The 18,904-nt window shown below is 48.9% G+C and overlaps 1 protein-coding gene across 2 annotated transcripts; it reads right to left on the bottom strand.

Annotated features, from left to right (window-relative positions):
- Nucleotides 1-7: 7 nt before the first annotated feature.
- Nucleotides 8-18,516, bottom strand: LOC134804417 (uncharacterized). Of its 2 annotated transcripts, XM_063777454.1 has the most exons (9): nucleotides 18,111-18,516; nucleotides 16,601-16,747; nucleotides 16,048-16,143; nucleotides 15,361-15,477; nucleotides 11,921-11,996; nucleotides 11,490-11,553; nucleotides 10,719-10,829; nucleotides 4,615-4,673; nucleotides 8-3,437 (listed from the first exon to the last, which is right to left on the bottom strand). In XM_063777454.1, the coding sequence occupies exons 1-9, from the start codon at nucleotides 18,392-18,394 to the stop codon at nucleotides 267-269; spliced, it is 4,125 nt and encodes a 1,374-aa protein (XP_063633524.1). In that variant the 5' UTR covers nucleotides 18,395-18,516; the 3' UTR covers nucleotides 8-266. The 2 variants fall into 2 exon arrangements, with proteins under 2 accessions (XP_063633524.1, XP_063633523.1); XM_063777453.1 differs by lacking the exons at nucleotides 10,719-10,829; nucleotides 11,490-11,553; nucleotides 11,921-11,996; ... (2 more) ...; nucleotides 16,601-16,747; nucleotides 18,111-18,516 and adding an exon at nucleotides 5,048-5,149 and having other exon boundaries at nucleotides 4,615-4,679.
- Nucleotides 18,517-18,904: the final 388 nt, after the last annotated feature.

Below are 18,904 nucleotides of genomic sequence, written 5' to 3'. Positions count from 1 at the left end.
AGGTATCAATTAGATTAGCGTCAACACCGATAGCTCGGTTAGCAACTAATGCTCGTTTATCACAATCTCACTGTAAATTTATTGACTCAACATTTTGGGAGCGTACCGTGCGATCCAACGATAAGAAAACTTATTAGCGGTTAACCTTCACTGAAGGCATACGAGGTCATTGTACACAGTAGAGATACGGAACTCTTCAATATCTGTACAAATATAAAGCGGGCCTAGATTTATATAGGTACAATCTGCGCGGCGGTGAAGGGTGACTAGAGGTCGACGTAGGGCGGGCCGTCGATCTTGTCGAGGTCGGCCAGCAGCTCGGCGGCGGGCGTGAGCGGTTCCAGCATGTCCATCTCGTGCAGCGGCGAGCCCAGCGCCTCGCCTTCCAGCGCGCCGCCGGCCGCACTCGCGCCGCCCAGCGCGCCGCACACCTCCACCGAATTGCCGTTGATGAGGAAGTCGCGGTTGCTGTAGCTGAACACGCTGCGCTCCTCTGCCAGCTGCGGCGTCGACGGCACCGACTTGGACGAAATTCCGTTCGACGCGGTGGAGTACTCACTCGGCCCGAACAATTCGCGAGGGCGACGTGAATCTATTTGCAAATTTGGCGCCGCTCGTTTGAAAGGTAACGGAGTGCTTGGAACTGAACGTGATGTATAGTATTTATTTTTGTCCGTTACCAACTCTGACAGATCGAATTCGATGCTGTGCGCGCGTTTCAAAAAATCCTCGACGTTGTCGGGTGCAGCCGAGGTGTCTCCCGGGTAAGAATGGTTAAAATGGTTAGCTAATTGGCCGGGAGACTGGTCGAGTAGTTCCTCGTCGCCGGGGATGAGTGAGTTCAACTGCTCGTCCGACAGAATCTGCTGCTCCGGCAACGGATCGCAACCGTTGCTCAAAGGATTGCTGGAGCTTAGAAGGTTTTGAGCGGCTGTCGAATTAAGTACATTGTTACTACTGTCTATGGCGTCATAAATTTTATCCAACGTCTCCGGGTTGAGACCTGCTTTAGATATGTCACAAGTATCGGCTAGAGAGCCAAAGTCGCAGAACTCGTTGGGCACGGGAGTGGGCGGCACGGAGCCAACGGGCGTGTGCATATAGGACGCGAGCGGCCCGCCCACGCCCTGCTTCAGCGGCACCGACTGCGAGCGGAAACAGGCCTCGTGGTCTGCCCGGTAGCTCCCCAGGGACTCCTGGAAGAACTGACTCACCTCACTCGACAGAGGGTCCGCTGACAGCGGCTGAGACATGTCTCCGTTTATACCGTCTCGAAACTGTACATTCGGAAGAAAATTTAAATGAAGATTGCTGGAGCCATTCGACACGCCCGCGTTACAGTGGAACATGTGACTCTTATATTGTGATGTCAATATGTTGGGCGAAGGAGGCGCCGACATGGGTTGGCAATATTTGACGTTGGGCCCGCATAAAGATGTTTTATGAAAAAACTTTTGATCGTTCGGAATAGCAAACGGCTTAGAGTTGGGGTCTCCAACACCCAACGACAACGGGTTTCTTCTCTTCCTCCCGTTGAGCTTGGGTATGGGTCGGGGACAGAGTCGCGAGCGCGGCACCGGCGTGTTGCGCGGGCTCACGAAGGGGCTGGCGGCCGTGCTGTGCGAGATGGGCGATGTCTGCAGCGACCCGCCCATCATCGCGGGCTTGCTCATCTTTGACGGGCTATGACCTCTCTGGACGAACCCGACCGGAGATTTAGTATGAAAATTTCCGGGAGAGTGGCAGCCGTCCGAGATGGGAACGAAGTCATACTGTTGCGTTCTTGTGGTTGGACTTTGAGGTACATTGTGACTGTTTCCGTTGTAGAGATGAGTTCCCGCCGCCGTCGATACCTGACCTGGACCGCCAGGATTTGTGTAGGGCATAGCGGTTCCGTTGCCGTTAGTGATAGTCGCACGATGTTTGTGACTCTTCGATTCCATTTGGCCGGTCGAAGTCGATCCGTTAATGGTCGCAATACCGGTATTTATGACTGGTTTGAAAGCCCCTTCCGTGACCACGGACTTGGCAATGTTAACGACGGGATCGCGTACGTTTTCTCGAGGCAGCTGAATTTCCTTATTCAATGGAAGGCTCTGAGAACTGGACCCGCTTTGATTCTTAAGATTTTTCGCAAGTAACTCCCGCAGCTGAGATATTTTTTCATTTTTACCTTGGCTATGATCGTCTTGCGGGTCCAGGCCTGTGTCTAAAAAAGCAGCAGCGTCACCACAAACGGGCGCGGGGGGTGGCGGCGGTGGCGGCGGCGGGGGCGGCTCGCCGTCGCGCTGGTGGAAGTACTGCAGCAGCTCCTCCTCGTGCTCCTGGCTGTTGCCTTCGTTGAGGTAGTCGTCGAGCGCGTGCTTGTCGATGTTGCAAATGCTGATCACGCGTTCTCTGTTCAGTATTTCAGAGTGTTTCTCTTCGCATATCATGCCTGTCTTGATGTTGATCCCGTCCAAGCCGCAGCACGAGTCGGGAGTGGCAGACCGCTCCGGCGAATCGGTCCCATCCGTAGAGGTCCTTTTCGTTCTAGTGATCCGTTCCAGTGCAGGTTTCCGTATTTTGCTGCGCTCACACTTAGGCGTCGGAGCCTTCACCGACCGTGTCGGACTCGCCGCCTCCTGTTGCTCCCGGGCCAGCGCCGCGGCGGTGCTTTTGGACCGGCTCGATACGTTTTTTGGATCCTCTAAAAAAGCAACCTCTGAACGACTTGACGATTCCGCTCCGGTCCCGGAAGCGGAGGTGGAGGCGGCTAGCGCCTGCCGTGCGGCACTTAGCTTGCCGCCCAGAATCTCGGCAGCTCGCATTTTTTTTGGCAGGTATTCGGTCCTGGGAAAATCCTCCGGAGCGTGCGCGGGGGGCACTGCGAGCGGCGCTCGGCTGTCTGCCGGCGAAGGCCGAGGCGAACCCGCCCGCGTCTCACTCTGGTACGTCTCCAGTATCAGCTTTTTGCCCGGCAGGTGAAGGCGCACGGGTGCCGGCGGCGGCTCGGGCGGCCGTCGGCGCTGCCAATCCGTGCGCTCGGTGGACAAGTCAAGAGAAGCATCGCTGCTGAGGTTGATCGGGAGGTTGTGGGTCGCGTCCGCCGGTAGAGTGAGGTCGCGCGGGGCGTAGGGAGGCTCGAACACGTAGGCGTCGGGGCGGTAGTCGTGGCCGGGGATGGCGGGATGCGGCGCGGGCGGCGGGTGCGCCCGCGGCGGGGCGGCGTACGGCGGGAAGGATGGGGGGCGCGCCTCGTACACGTAGGCGGGCTGGTAGTGGTAGGGGGGCTCGGCGGTGGGCTCGCTCTCGTGCTTGACGGGCGCGTGCGCAGCGTGCCCGGGCGGCGCGTGCCCGCCGCGCGCGCCGTGCGTCGTGTATGATGTGGACGGTGGCGACTCGCTCGATATTTCCACACCTTTGTTCTTCTTCGGTCGACCTGGTGTACCTTGCGTCTACAAATGAAAATGCAACTGTTTATTTACGTACCAAACTACTCTGTTAATTATTTTCTTTAATTATGTCTCATAAATTATTTTCGGACAGATGCTGGATAAACGCATACAAGTTTCAAGAGGCAAGTTAATTTCTCCTGAGCGATAACTCGTGAATTGATAGGTATGAATATTTGTTCCAGAACTGAAAGTGTGAGATGTACAAAATTGATATTGAATCATAATCATATTAGTTCGCCTAATTACTTATATCTCTGCATTACTCACTCTGTTCTATCTTCGAGCAACACGGAAGGGCACTGAGGCGGCATTCGCACTATTTCCCCTCTGCCGAGGTACAAGATCAACTGATCTAGCGCGGGTAATAAAACTAGTTGCGCTCGGATTTTACACTAGACCGAATCCAGACGCGCGCGTGAACACAGCAGCAGAAAAAATTCCTAATTGCTCGGTTTTTTTGTTGTATAAAGAGGTCGGGGACATCAAATTTACAAAAAGAAGGTGTTACATTTCACATTTAATATTTTTTTGCATATCATACGTTTAATTACAATTAAACACAATTATTATATTTTAGTCTCATGTAATTGTTGGATTTATCGATTTTGCTCGCCCAGTACAAATTGGTCGAGCGACAAATCCGTCTTCTCATCTTTCAGAATACAATAAAATTTTCGATGAAAATGTGTTAGTGTGCGTGTTGTGACACTTGTGACTCGTCCGTACACGAAAAGAGATCGAGGTTTGCAAGATTTGTCTTTGACGTGTGTCATTTTCTATGTATTTGTGTCGTCATTGGATTTTGTATGTAAGTGTGTGAGAAGTGCGACTGTGTGCACCTTTCCCCCGCAAAAAATGGCAGAAAGATTTGTACGGTAAGATATCGCTTGGGCTCCTCCCTTCCGACGTGTCGGAAGCCGGTGTTGCTCGAAGAGTTCTATAGTAATTTAAATTAATTACTACACAAACATAAAAATTACCACTTCCGCAGATCTTACTTATACAGCTGGCATTTACGAGGTTTCATGTATTTTATTAGCAATCGCCTTATAGAGAAGATTCATAAAAAATTGTCGCTAACATTTGCATCGGTCGCGGTCCATAACATTTGCATCAATATGCTTGTGCTACTTACATTTCTATCTCGGAATGTAGATATAGTAAAAATAATACTAACCTGCAGTTTCCGTTTTAGCTGTTTCATCAATTGTCTGTTTGTTGGATCCTCCGAAGATCCTGGCACTGGAAAAAAATTAAAAATATTTATATACCGAATAATTATAGTTAAATTTCATAAGTAGTTAAATTCGCAATAAGGCTAATCCAAAACGTTTATTTTGGATACAAACTTCTTTCGCCGACTGTACTTATCTTCTGACGGATTCCTGTCTATCATTTATTTAACCTCTAGCGGCCCACCAACCCACTATACAAAACAAATTGTCATGTAAAACTTGAATCAATGGTATTAGAAAACAGAATATAACAGTAAATTAATCAAGATTAATATTTTTAATATCCTCCGTACGTGCCGTGACGCTCCAACATGCTCGACAACTTTACTGTCCGAGCAACATACACGGTGCTATATTAGGGTTGTGGTGACGTACCGTGCGACGGGGCGAGGGGCGGCGGGGTGTGGCTGGGCGGCGCTGGCGCACGCGACGCTCCCGCCGACGTCACATGCCGAGACAGCTCCAACATGCTCGACAACTTTACTGTCCGAGCAACATACACGGTGCTATATTAGGGTTGTGGTGACGTACCGTGCGACGGGGCGAGGTGCGACGGGGGAGGGGCGGCGGGGTGTGGCTGGGCGGCGCTGGCGCACGCGACGCTCCCGCCGACGTCACATGCCGAGACAGCTCCAACATGCTCGACAACTTTACTGTCCGAGCAACATACACGGTGCTATATTAGGGTTGTGGTGACGTACCATGCGACGGGGCGAGGGGCGGCGGGGTGTGGCTGGGCGGCGCTGGCGCACGCGACGCTCCCGCCGACGTCACATGCCGAGACAGCTCCAACATGCTCGACAACTTTACTGTCCGAGCAACATACACGGTGCTATATTAGGGTTGTGGTGACGTACCATGCGACGGGGCGAGGGGCGGCGGGGTGTGGCTGGGCGGCGCTGGCGCACGCGACGCTCCCGCCGACGTCACATGCCGAGACAGCTCCAACATGCTCGACAACTTTACTGACCGAGCAACATACACGGTGCTATATTAGGGTTGTGGTGACGTACCATGCGACGGGGCGAGGGGCGGCGGGGTGTGGCTGGGCGGCGCTGGCGCACGCGACGCTCCCGCCGACGTCACATGCCGAGACAGCTCCAACATGCTCGACAACTTTACTGTCCGAGCAACATACACGGTGCTATATTAGGGTTGTGGTGACGTACCATGCGACGGGGCGAGGGGCGGCTGGGTGTGGCTGGGCGGCGCTGGCGCACGCGACGCTCCCGCCGACGTCACATGCCGTGACGCTCCAACATGCTCGACAACTTTACTGTCCGAGCAACATACACGGTGCTATATTAGGGTTGTGGTGACGTACCGTGCGACGGGGCGAGGGGCGGCGGGGTGTGGCTGGGCGGCGCTGGCGCACGCGACGCTCCCGCCGACGTCACATGCCGAGACAGCTCCAACATGCTCGACAACTTTACTGTCCGAGCAACATATACGGTGCTATATTAGGGTTGTGGTGACGTACCGTGCGACGGGGCGAGGGGCGGCGGGGTGTGGCTGGGCGGCGCTGGCGCACGCGACGCTCCCGCCGACGTCACATGCCGAGACAGCTCCAACATGCTCGACAACTTTACTGTCCGAGCAACATACACGGTGCTATATTAGGGTTGTGGTGACGTACCATGCGACGGGGCGAGGGGCGGCGGGGTGTGGCTGGGCGGCGCTGGCGCACGCGACGCTCCCGCCGACGTCACATGCCGAGACAGCTCCAACATGCTCGACAACTTTACTGTCCGAGCAACATACACGGTGCTATATTAGGGTTGTGGTGACGTACCATGCGACGGGGCGAGGGGCGGCGGGGTGTGGCTGGGCGGCGCTGGCGCACGCGACGCTCCCGCCGACGTCACATGCCGAGACAGCTCCAACATGCTCGACAACTTTACTGTCCGAGCAACATACACGGTGCTATATTAGGGTTGTGGTGACGTACCATGCGACGGGGCGAGGGGCGGCGGGGTGTGGCTGGGCGGCGCTGGCGCACGCGACGCTCCCGCCGACGTCACATGCCGAGACAGCTCCAACATGCTCGACAACTTTACTGTCCGAGCAACATACACGGTGCTATATTAGGGTTGTGGTGACGTACCATGCGACGGGGCGAGGGGCGGCTGGGTGTGGCTGGGCGGCGCTGGCGCACGCGACGCTCCCGCCGACGTCACATGCCGAGACAGCTCCAACATGCTCGACAACTTTACTGTCCGAGCAACATACACGGTGCTATATTAGGGTTGTGGTGATCTACCATGCGACGGGGCGAGGGGCGGCGGGGTGTGGCTGGGCGGCGCTGGCGTACGCGACGCTCCCGCCGACGTCACATGCCGAGACAGCTCCAACATGCTCGACAACTTTACTGTCCGAGCAACATACACGGTGCTATATTAGGGTTGTGGTGACGTACCATGCGACGGGGCGAGGGGCGGCGGGGTGTGGCTGGGCGGCGCTGGCGCACGCGACGCTCCCGCCGACGTCACATGCCGAGACAGCTCCAACATGCTCGACAACTTTACTGTCCGAGCAACATACACGGTGCTATATTACGGTTGTGGTGACGTACCATGCGACGGGGCGAGGGGCGGCGGGGTGTGGCTGGGCGGCGCTGGCGCACGCGACGCTCCCGCCGACGTCACATGCCGAGACAGCTCCAACATGCTCGACAACTTTACTGTCCGAGCAACATACACGGTGCTATATTAGGGTTGTGGTGACGTACCATGCGACGGGGCGAGGGGCGGCGGGGTGTGGCTGGGCGGCGCTGGCGCACGCGACGCTCCCGCCGACGTCACATGCCGAGACAGCTCCAACATGCTCGACAACTTTACTGTCCGAGCAACATACACGGTGCTATATTAGGGTTGTGGTGACGTACCATGCGACGGGGCGAGGGGCGGCGGGGTGTGGCTGGGCGGCGCTGGCGCACGCGACGCTCCCGCCGACGTCACATGCCGAGACAGCTCCAACATGCTCGACAACTTTACTGTCCGAGCAACATACACGGTGCTATATTAGGGTTGTGGTGACGTACCATGCGACGGGGCGAGGGGCGGCGGGGTGTGGCTGGGCGGCGCTGGAGCACGCGACGCTCCCGCCGACGTCACATGCCGAGACAGCTCCAACATGCTCGACAACTTTACTGTCCGAGCAACATACACGGTGCTATATTAGGGTTGTGGTGACGTACCATGCGACGGGGCGAGGGGCGGCGGGGTGTGGCTGGGCGGCGCTGGCGCACGCGACGCTCCTGCCGACGTCACATGCCGAGACAGCTCCAACATGCTCGACAACTTTACTGTCCGAGCAACATACACGGTGCTATATTAGGGTTGTGGTGACGTACCATGCGACGGGGCGAGGGGCGGCGGGGTGTGGCTGGGCGGCGCTGGCGCACGCGACGCTCCCGCCGACGTCACATGCCGAGACAGCTCCAACATGCTCGACAACTTTACTGTCCGAGCAACATACACGGTGCTATATTAGGGTTGTGGTGACGTACCATGCGACGGGGCGAGGGGCGGCGGGGTGTGGCTGGGCGGCGCTGGCGCACGCGACGCTCCCGCCGACGTCACATGCCGAGACAGCTCCAACATGCTCGACAACTTTACGGTCCGAGCAACATACACGGTGCTATATTAGGGTTGTGGTGACGTACCATGCGACGGGGCGAGGGGCGGCGGGGTGTGGCTGGGCGGCGCTGGCGCACGCGACGCTCCCGCCGACGTCACATGCCGAGACAGCTCCAACATGCTCGACAACTTTACTGTCCGAGCAACATACACGGTGCTATATTAGGGTTGTGGTGACGTACCGTGCGACGGGGCGAGGTGCGACGGGGGAGGGGCGGCGGGGTGTGGCTGGGCGGCGCTGGCGCACGCGACGCTCCCGCCGACGTCACATGCCGAGACAGCTCCAACATGCTCGACAACTTTACTGTCCGAGCAACATACACGGTGCTATATTAGGGTTGTGGTGACGTACCATGCGACGGGGCGAGGGGCGGCGGGGTGTGGCTGGGCGGCGCTGGCGCACGCGACGCTCCCGCCGACGTCACATGCCGAGACAGCTCCAACATGCTCGACAACTTTACTGTCCGAGCAACATACACGGTGCTATATTAGGGTTGTGGTGACGTACCATGCGACGGGGCGAGGGGCGGCGGGGTGTGGCTGGGCGGCGCTGGCGCACGCGACGCTCCCGCCGACGTCACATGCCGAGACAGCTCCAACATGCTCGACAACTTTACTGTCCGAGCAACATACACGGTGCTATATTAGGGTTGTGGTGACGTACCATGCGACGGGGCGAGGGGCGGCGGGGTGTGGCTGGGCGGCGCTGGCGCACGCGACGCTCCCGCTGACGTCACATGCCGAGACAGCTCCAACATGCTCGACAACTTTACTGTCCGAGCAACATACACGGTGCTATATTAGGGTTGTGGTGATCTACCATGCGACGGGGCGAGGGGCGGCGGGGTGTGGCTGGGCGGCGCTGGCGCACGCGACGCTCCCGCCGACGTCACATGCCGAGACAGCTCCAACATGCTCGACAACTTTACTGTCCGAGCAACATACACGGTGCTATATTAGGGTTGTGGTGACGTACCATGCGACGGGGCGAGGGGCGGCGGGGTGTGGCTGGGCGGCGCTGGCGCACGCGACGCTCCCGCCGACGTTACATGCCGAGACAGCTCCAACATGCTCGACAACTTTACTGTCCGAGCAACATACACGGTGCTATATTAGGGTTGTGGTGACGTACCATGCGACGGGGCGAGGGGCGGCGGGGTGTGGCTGGGCGGCGCTGGCGCACGCGACGCTCCCGCCGACGTCACATGCCGAGACAGCTCCAACATGCTCGACAACTTTACGGTCCGAGCAACATACACGGTGCTATATTAGGGTTGTGGTGACGTACCATGCGACGGGGCGAGGGGCGGCGGGGTGTGGCTGGGCGGCGCTGGCGCACGCGACGCTCCCGCCGACGTCACATGCCGAGACAGCTCCAACATGCTCGACAACTTTACTGTCCGAGCAACATACACGGTGCTATATTAGGGTTGTGGTGACGTACCGTGCGACGGGGCGAGGTGCGACGGGGGAGGGGCGGCGGGGTGTGGCTGGGCGGCGCTGGCGCACGCGACGCTCCCGCCGACGTCACATGCCGAGACAGCTCCAACATACTCGACAACTTTACTGTCCGAGCAACATACACGGTGCTATATTAGGGTTGTGGTGACGTACCATGCGACGGGGCGAGGGGCGGCGGGGTGTGGCTGGGCGGCGCTGGCGCACGCGACGCTCCCGCCGACGTCACATGCCGAGACAGCTCCAACATGCTCGACAACTTTACTGTCCGAGCAACATACACGGTGCTATATTAGGGTTGTGGTGACGTACCTTGCGACGGGGCGAGGTGCGACGGGGGAGGGGCGGCGGGGTGTGGCTGGGCGGCGCTGGCGCACGCGACGCTCCCGCCGACGTCACATGCCGAGACAGCTCCAACATGCTCGACAACTTTACTGTCCGAGCAACATACACGGTGCTATATTAGGGTTGTGGTGACGTACCATGCGACGGGGCGAGGGGCGGCGGGGTGTGGCTGGGCGGCGCTGGCGCACGCGACGCTCCCGCCGACGTCACATGCCGAGACAGCTCCAACATGCTCGACAACTTTACTGTCCGAGCAACATACACGGTGCTATATTAGGGTTGTGGTGACGTACCATGCGACGGGGCGAGGGGCGGCGGGGTGTGGCTGGGCGGCGCTGGCGCACGCGACGCTCCCGCCGACGTCACATGCCGAGACAGCTCCAACATGCTCGACAACTTTACTGTCCGAGCAACATACACGGTGCTATATTAGGGTTGTGGTGACGTACCATGCGACGGGGCGAGGGGCGGCGGGGTGTGGCTGGGCGGCGCTGGCGCACGCGACGCTCCCGCCGACGTCACATGCCGAGACAGCTCCAACATGCTCGACAACTTTACTGTCCGAGTAACATACACGGTGCTATATTAGGGTTGTGGAGACGTACCATGCGACGGGGCGAGGGGCGGCGGGGTGTGGCTGGGCGGCGCTGGCGCACGCGACGCTCCCGCCGACGTTACATGCCGAGACAGCTCCAACATGCTCGACAACTTTATGCCTGTTCGTGCAACATACACATGGTTATGTTATGTACATTTCAGCAACAGAAGTTGCTAAGCGGGCAAAATGTTCAAAATTAACTAAACACATCTCTATAGTATAGTTCGTTTTTTTTAGCATTACAAAGAACTTGAAAGAAGGTAAGCAATCTTGGCATGTCTTTTAATTGAAAAACGCTTTTTAAAAATCAATAACTTTTACTTATGAAAGCAAAAGAATATAAATGAACGCATTAGATTCATAAATTGTTACATATTTACCGTAACTTATTTTTAAAATGTGTTTTTCAATTAAAAGACACATCAACATTGTTTACCTTATTTCTAATGCTAAAAAAAACGAACTATAGATAGAATAAGTCCGCATGAAAGTCATTTTTTAAAACATTACTAGCTTAGCTATTTCTGCTTTATTTATTGATTAGCAAACAATCTTATCAATGGATGGTCCGTGCGTGAAATTCTGAATAATACTTAGGTTGAGCATTACTACTTTACGATCAACGATTTCTACAATTCCCTGCAAACCGCGGCGCTTCTAACCATCAACGCCCCAACAACATATTTGTCAATTTGTGCAATTAGGCGGCTAGAATGAATGAATTTCCTGTAATTAATGTAAGTTTGCCCATTAATTACAGGAAATTCATAACTCTTACCTAATTTACTTTCCGCCCAGTCAAGCACAGTCCGCTCAGCATCCCTCGATGTATCACGCAACCCCTGGAACAGATTTTATTTTATTTACATTTTTAGAACACAAACAGTTGTAATAAACATATTATATTAGTTTTAGAAGATTTGATTCTCTCTCTCTATCTTCTCTTTGACCTGATTTTATGGTGATGTGTGAGTGATTGATTGAGATTTGATTGGTCTCGTTTGAGATTTATTTGAATTTTTTTTAGGCTTAAACTCAACTTATACCTTATATTGTTGAAGGCCTAAATTGTAACTCACTTGCAGTTGCAATCGTGGCTAAGCTCTGCTAGTAGTCTGCTAGTTCATGTTAGTTGGAGAGGTGAGACAATGTGAGGTCTCAATGGGCTTTGTATTCAAATAAGGGTATAACAGTTCAGAAATACCATACCTTTGACGATTCACCCAAATCTGGTAACTGAGGAACTTCCAATTTAATCTTTTTTCTAAGGCCAGCATAGCAATACCTGCAATTCATACGTTAAACATCACTCAAACAAATAATTATTGGCAGCTCCGTAACTTTTATTAACATAGATCTACCGTGCACCAACTTAAACAAGCATTAGAAGTTCAATCATAACAACGCTCTTTACTTTTAATGGTACCTACTGTATTATTTATTCTCATACGTGTGCTAACTTAGGGCATGAATACTAGAGTGAAGTAGCAAAATATTTTATCGACAAAAATGTTACTATTATTAATTCCCGTCAAAAAAATGAAACAATGAAAACAATGCAGCAAACAGCATAACACTTTCTGCGTGGCGCATTTGGATTTCGTTTTTGGGTAAAGTAAAGTACGTATTTTTATTTTACCATGGTATTCGCATAACGTCTTTGTTTGTATTAAACATAGGTATGTTACAGCATAACACATATATGTATTTATCTATGGGTTTAATATTCCGAGAGTGAAACCCGTAACGAACCATGAAGTATTTATGGCACCTATAACTGAGTAGGGTTACGAATGTGACTCTGTCAAAAGTCTGTTTATTATACAGTACATTATTCAGGACATCGGAAAGATGATGATGTATTGTTATAATTATATGTACTACCAACCTATCAATACAGTGCAGCCAGACTCATTTATGCATTCTGGCTCAGAATGCATAATGTTATTCAACTGAATGAACAAATCAAAACACTTCAGTTACTTTCTAGTGACCATTCATAAAACTTAGCATACTCGCCTCTTTCAGTTAAAATAAGCCTTGTCTCTATCTAAGAAACATAACGTTTAATTTAATGTTACACATAAAGACCAAAGACAAAATATGGTAATTTAACTATTCGTTGAAAATTTGGAGGACGTTTGTGTTTATAAATAACATAAAATTAAAATCTCGCTCTTAAAATGCACATAAATGCATATTCTAGTATAAATAATAGATGATGACACAGCGTAAGCGTTTACAATACTTGACAATAATATGCAAATATAATTAATGACTCATGCAACTCATGAACTAACTAAGAAATCGCTGAGCAAGTTGTTGAGATGATAAAACCTTATAACATAAACATGAGAATGCATTGCTCGCAGTAATGTAAGTTTACGGACAATTTTACTATAATACATTATTTTATTCGCTTTGCTGCATGCAGCATCAATCAGTTGGTACCAAATTATATGTATACGGTATAATGATGAATCAGTTCGCAAGAGCTAGAGTTCAATGCCAGTTTAAGGCCAGTCCAAGCGGGAACAAAATTTACGTCAATCTGATTAAATTGTCTGATCAAATCATGTGGTGTAGACGCAAACGCCAACTTGGTTCGCCGATTTCGACCTCCTATTATGATATTATCGATAAAATGGAGGGGTGGACGCAAGAATAGGTACCAATTTGTGACGCTAGTATTCGCGTTTGGGACGTTTTATTGAAGTGAAAACTTCTTTAGCGGCGCTGAGCACTTTTTGAGGTGGGGAAAAAATGATAAACTCCGTTACGATACGCGTAACGTAACGTAACGTAACGCTGACGTCATGTGTCACGGACAATGTTATTCATCAAAGAACTTTAGTCATAACGTAGCATAATCAGGTCAATTATTTAAAACTGGACTTTTATATTAAGCAATAAAGCTCAATGTTCTAATCTTGTACGGGCTGAAATACGAGGATCTCACAGTTACATTCTAACTTTATATCACTCAAATATAATTCAATAAAGCTACATCTTGATGAAATCGCTAATAAAAGTGAACTCTAGTACTGGTCAATAAAACTCAAAATATCATGACCAAATATATTTAGATGCGAGGTAACTTTACAATTTCTATTCGAATTTTAAACAATTAAGGGTCTCCCCAGATATGTCGTCGCGCAATCGTTAAAAGCCGATAGGAAAAAGCTTTATGTCCGCGCAATAAGAGCGAAAAATCCGTCGACGCGTCGGCAGGCGCCGGCCGATGCGAGCCGAGCCGAACGACGACTTTTTCGCTCTTATTGCGCAGACATAAAGCTCTTTCCTATCAGTTTTTGCCGATTGCGCGTCGATATATCTGGGGAGACCCTTACGCTACAAATTTAAGCTCACTGCTGGCCAGCAATTTCGGAACTAAAGTTTTTCAATAGAAAGGAGGATGGGTCAATTATACATAGTGCTGCAGACATTTTGGACTAGTCATTGAGTTTTCACTTCTGTCGGCACTCCCATTAGTGCAACCCGTTTTTTTTTTTATTTTAGTTTCCAGTCCAGAGTTTATTGTTATACTCCTTGACCTGCAATCGACCGGCTCGCTGTGCTCGGGGAGGCTACCGCGTAAACCGAAACTCGCAAATTGCGGGGATCTTTCTCTTTTACTCCAATGAAGGCATAATTAGAGTGACAGAGTGAGATGCCCGCAATTTGCGAACTTCGATTTTCGCGGTTATAGCCCTGTTATTACTTTTGTCACAATAAATCATACTATATAAAATCATTTTAATACAAATAATTCTACTAAATAAAAAGCAATCAATAAGTACCTCATCCGTCGCATTAATAAATAACAGTGCAATGGCTAAAAAAACAAACGACGTCAGAACGATACACGACGATATAGGTAATACATTTTCAGCCGATTACGGAAAAGCCAATAGAAAAGGTTATGTTATGAATTTAGCAGTCTTCTGTATGTGGGTGGGTACCTATGTTATGTTGTGTCCTACTACTACTAGCGTCGAAGCTACTGAGTCTATTTTGGTGAAAATTATGAATAAACTGTCAATCGAATAAAATATTATTATCATCGAATCTGATGATATACATATATCCCTGATTACTAACGAACTTTTAAAATAAAAAATAATGTAAGTATATAAATAAATTAGTTAGATTCTTCAAGTGTTTCAATTACTTTTAATATTTGTCTGGTTATTTAGTCAAATTAAGGGAATTCTTGGATTAGTAAGAGTTTATTTTAAGTACTTAAAACATAAATATTTAACAAATTCATAGAAAATAATAGTATTTGCTGCTAAGAACAGGCAGGGTCATGTTAACGGACTTGTGAGTTACGTACACAACATACAAGTGTACACTTGCATACCTTTCATTTCTACAAACATTTGTAAACTAAAACTACTTTCCGATGTTGGACTAGCCGAAATTTGTTATTATTCCGCAAATTCAATGGCAATGCAAATAAAGAAAGCGTGGAGCTGATCTGATGATAGTCGGAGTATGGTCAAATTAACTCCTCAACGAAATAAACGGTGATTTAGCTCATTAGAAAGGTCTTAAGGAGGCGAATGAGGCGATAATAGTCGTGCAAAAGACAGGACGTACATTCAGCAATAAAATTGTTTTATAAATCTATGTTATTTTTTCATTACCTTGAATTTCCGCGCGTTCCTAGTCGTCTGGGGCGCACGCTGGGATACACTTGCTTCATCACTTTACCAAAATCAGCTGTAGATAGTGGCTTCATGTTGCTGCTCATGCAATGCGCTCTGTAAAAATAAAATAAAAACGTGTTTATTGACAATACCTACATTAGCAATTCTAAATAAAAGATAATTTTATATACCTTCTTTTAATATTTTGTTTTACTAACAACTTTTTGTTAGTATAGAGATATTTGACATTAATGATGACATAGCCATACTTTGTCATCTTGGTCTGACTTTCCTCTGGTCTGGCCTATCCTCGACTAGATGGAGATACACTGATTTAAACTTTCACGATTATTAAACATTATCAAACTACACAACCCCGAAACGTCAGAGGTAAATCTTAAAACTTAAATACGCGATTAAGTCCCGTTGTGTAGTTTGATAATATAGATGGTGATACTTTTTGACATTTAACAAATTTACCAGACATGAGTGAAAACATAAGGATCAAAGTCAAATGGCGTTCTAAAAGTGTTAATCGTTTGTGTCGAAAGATGGCAGTAAATGTACTGACTACATAATTTACTTTGACAATATCCCTCTATTTCAAATTTCTTTGGTACTATTAATAAAAGCAGACCCTTAAAAAGCAGTGTTACGGTGTTAGTGGTTGTGGAAGATACTTACATGTATTCATCATACACATCCTGCTTGGGCAATGAAACATCGGGATCAACTTCCAAATGCGTTTGTATCCATGTTACAGTCTGCTGGAGTTCGGCCCTGTCAAATCATTGATTAAATGAATAATAAACAAAATAAATTATTGACTGGGGACTGGATATGAGCTGGCCTGACCAAGGGCGTTGCCAGCCTGTGCACTGGGGAAGGGGGAGGGGGGCAGTTGAGTTTGCCGGAGGGGGGCAGAGGTTGCAGAGGGGCATACATTTTATGTCAAATTTGAGCTCCTCCTACCTGCCTATACTCATGTGAGCTACCCTCATCCAATAAGTTCCTGCAATTTTAACAGGATCTTCAGCCCTTCTTGTAGGGGTCTTCTTTAGCTTTGTCTATATAAAGGCCCATGTTTTCTAAAAACCACACCAGTTCAAGGAGGTGTTAGACTAATGAGACTACATTGTTGGTTTGGCATTGACTACTATGAATTTATTAAAGCATATTAAAATATGAATAAGAAATCACTCTATTTACAAATAAATGAAACAGTGAGCAGAATCACCTGGAGCCTAACGGGTTTATTGGCTGCTTTAGTGGATCATGTGGCGGTATACCAGTGGGCAGCCGCAAGTACAAGAGGAGCCTCTCTGCACCACTCAGAGATTCCACTTCCTCTAACAGCTGGGCTACTCGCTGTCTTCCTTCATGGCTGCAAAACAAACATTACATTTGTAAATGCTCTAACATCAAAAACATATAAAGTAATTAACACATTCAATACCACTAAGTGCTACGGGTTACGCTCGTAGCGCGTAGCCACGGTTTCGTCGTATGTAGCGCGTAGTCGCTACGAACAGTGTACCCGACAGTCGGGTTCTTGGTGTTGAATGTGTTAAAGTTATCAACTTAATCAAGCACAGTAAAACAATATATATTACAGAAATTTTGTAAAAGTAAGGTTGTGAAAGTGAAACATGGGTACACAACAAAGAAAATAATTTTTGTAACAAAATAGTATGCAACTTTTTTCATTCTTTCATATCCCATAATTACAAAATCTTCAAGGCATCTCAAGTTCACGCATCATAACCATTTATTTACGCAGTACAAAAGTTAAACTAATGCGTACACTCATATTCTCTATCTTCCTATACGCCTCCGAAACATGGACGTTGAAAGCTAGGCTAAGGGATAGGTTTGACGCATTCGAGATGTGGTGCTGGCGTAAAATGCTGGGAGTGTCGTGGACTGAACGCCGCACCAATGCTTCATTCCGAAGCCAACTAAAAGTCCTCACTCCTCTCGCTGTAGTCTGCTTGCGGAGAGCTCTTTCTTTCTTTGGACACGTGGCGAGACGAGAATCACACAACCTCGAGAAAATCATAATGATTGGCCGTGTCGAGCGAACAAGAAGTAGAGGCAGAGCTCCAACTCGCTGGACGGATCCGCTCTTTGAGGCAATTAATAGTGGCACACAGTCCGCACTTCATCAGGCTCAAAACAGAGCAGCCTGGAGACTTCTTATAGATAGAGCTACTTATGATGGTCACGACCGTCAGCTGTGAGGATAACGACAAAGAAGAAGTACCATTTATTTGCTGCAACCATAGTATTACAAGATGTTCTTTTATTTTAGTCAGTACAGACATGGACCCTACTAGGGCGTGGCAACATTTTAAAACCATAATTAAAGACAATAAACTATTTCATAAAAGATTTTCATATATAATCCTGAAAGTAAATGATAGCAATATGGCATGTTTAGGCTAGAACCATATAAAACTCCGGTTTAATATTAAAATCAAGTTTAAAAACATAATTTCTCTTCAATTCCTTGAGTTGTTGTGGTTTTTATCATAAATTACTAAATTACTAACACCACTATTTATTTTATGAATATACATATCTGACAGAATTTAAAGAAAACATTGTTCTTCCAAAACTGATAGCAATTATTATGTTATTGTGTTAAAAATAATGGTTTGCATTGTGAGATAATGAAACATTGGCCACTAGACAGTTGAGCCCAACGCCTAAGAACGAAGAATGATGTTATGGTAAAGTTAGATCACCTGAGGGTGTTCTCGATAAATTGTTGCATGGAAGCTATTTTTTCAGAGTCCATTCTAGGCTCTTTGCTCCTGGAGGGCCCGGCAGTAGGATCCGTGGCAATCGATGGTCCCGTATCTTCGTTTGAAGCGGAAATACTAGCTTTATCGTAAGACGCAGTTTGCGTATGTTTTGGATGATTGACATTTTCTTGATGAAGTTTCGCGTCATCCACTAGTTCTCTTTCGGATTTAACATTTTTCACACCATCTTTAGCCCAAGGTTGAAATGGAGCTGAGCTATCCATTTTAACCCACGTAGGATATAAAAATAATATTACTAGTTTTCATATTGTACATTTTCTTATCTGATAAATGCGTAACAAAACTCCATCTTGACATTTGATCAGCTGTGCGGTGAGGTGGAGCGAAGGGGGACTATAGATTTTTTTAAATATTTGGTAACAAAGGCAATATGGTTATCAGTCAAAAATTTTGACTGATAACCATATTGCCCGGAACGTATTTTTGGTTCGTTTTTATGGCTTATTCCCACTAGTTACCATCAAGTTCTTACCAGTGGTAACTACTGGGAATTTTTTCCCACCCTTTGCCATTGGTAACTACTGGTAAAAATAATTCCCAGTAGTTACCACCAACTCGGTTTGGTGGTAACAACTGGGAATTTTTGTTCCCAATAGTTACCACTGGTAAAAGGTGGGATTTTTTTTCCCAGTAGTTACCACCAAAATTGCCGCACGGCCTGATTTAATCGGACAATTTAATCACATTGGCGAAAAATTGACCCCGTCTGGACA

This window comes from Cydia splendana, chromosome Z, assembly GCF_910591565.1.
Source record: "Cydia splendana chromosome Z, ilCydSple1.2, whole genome shotgun sequence".
NCBI lineage: Eukaryota > Metazoa > Arthropoda > Insecta > Lepidoptera > Tortricidae > Cydia > Cydia splendana.
This window is presented reverse-complemented; position numbering and strand designations above follow the sequence as displayed.

What these genes read in the sequence shown, in the direction of transcription:
- LOC134804417 (XM_063777454.1), bottom strand. Translation starts at nt 18,394, where the DNA reads ATGGATAGCTCAGCTCCATTTCAACCTTGGGCTAAAGATGGTGTGAAA. An exon ending in GGAACGCGCGGAAATTCAAG is followed by an intron (nt 11,997 to 15,360) that starts GTAATGAAAAAA and finishes TATGAATTGCAG; the next exon opens with GTATTGCTATGCTGGCCTTA. An exon ending in AGCTAAAACGGAAACTGCAG is followed by an intron (nt 3,438 to 4,614) that starts GTTAGTATTATT and finishes TTTCATTTGTAG; the next exon opens with ACGCAAGGTACACCAGGTCG.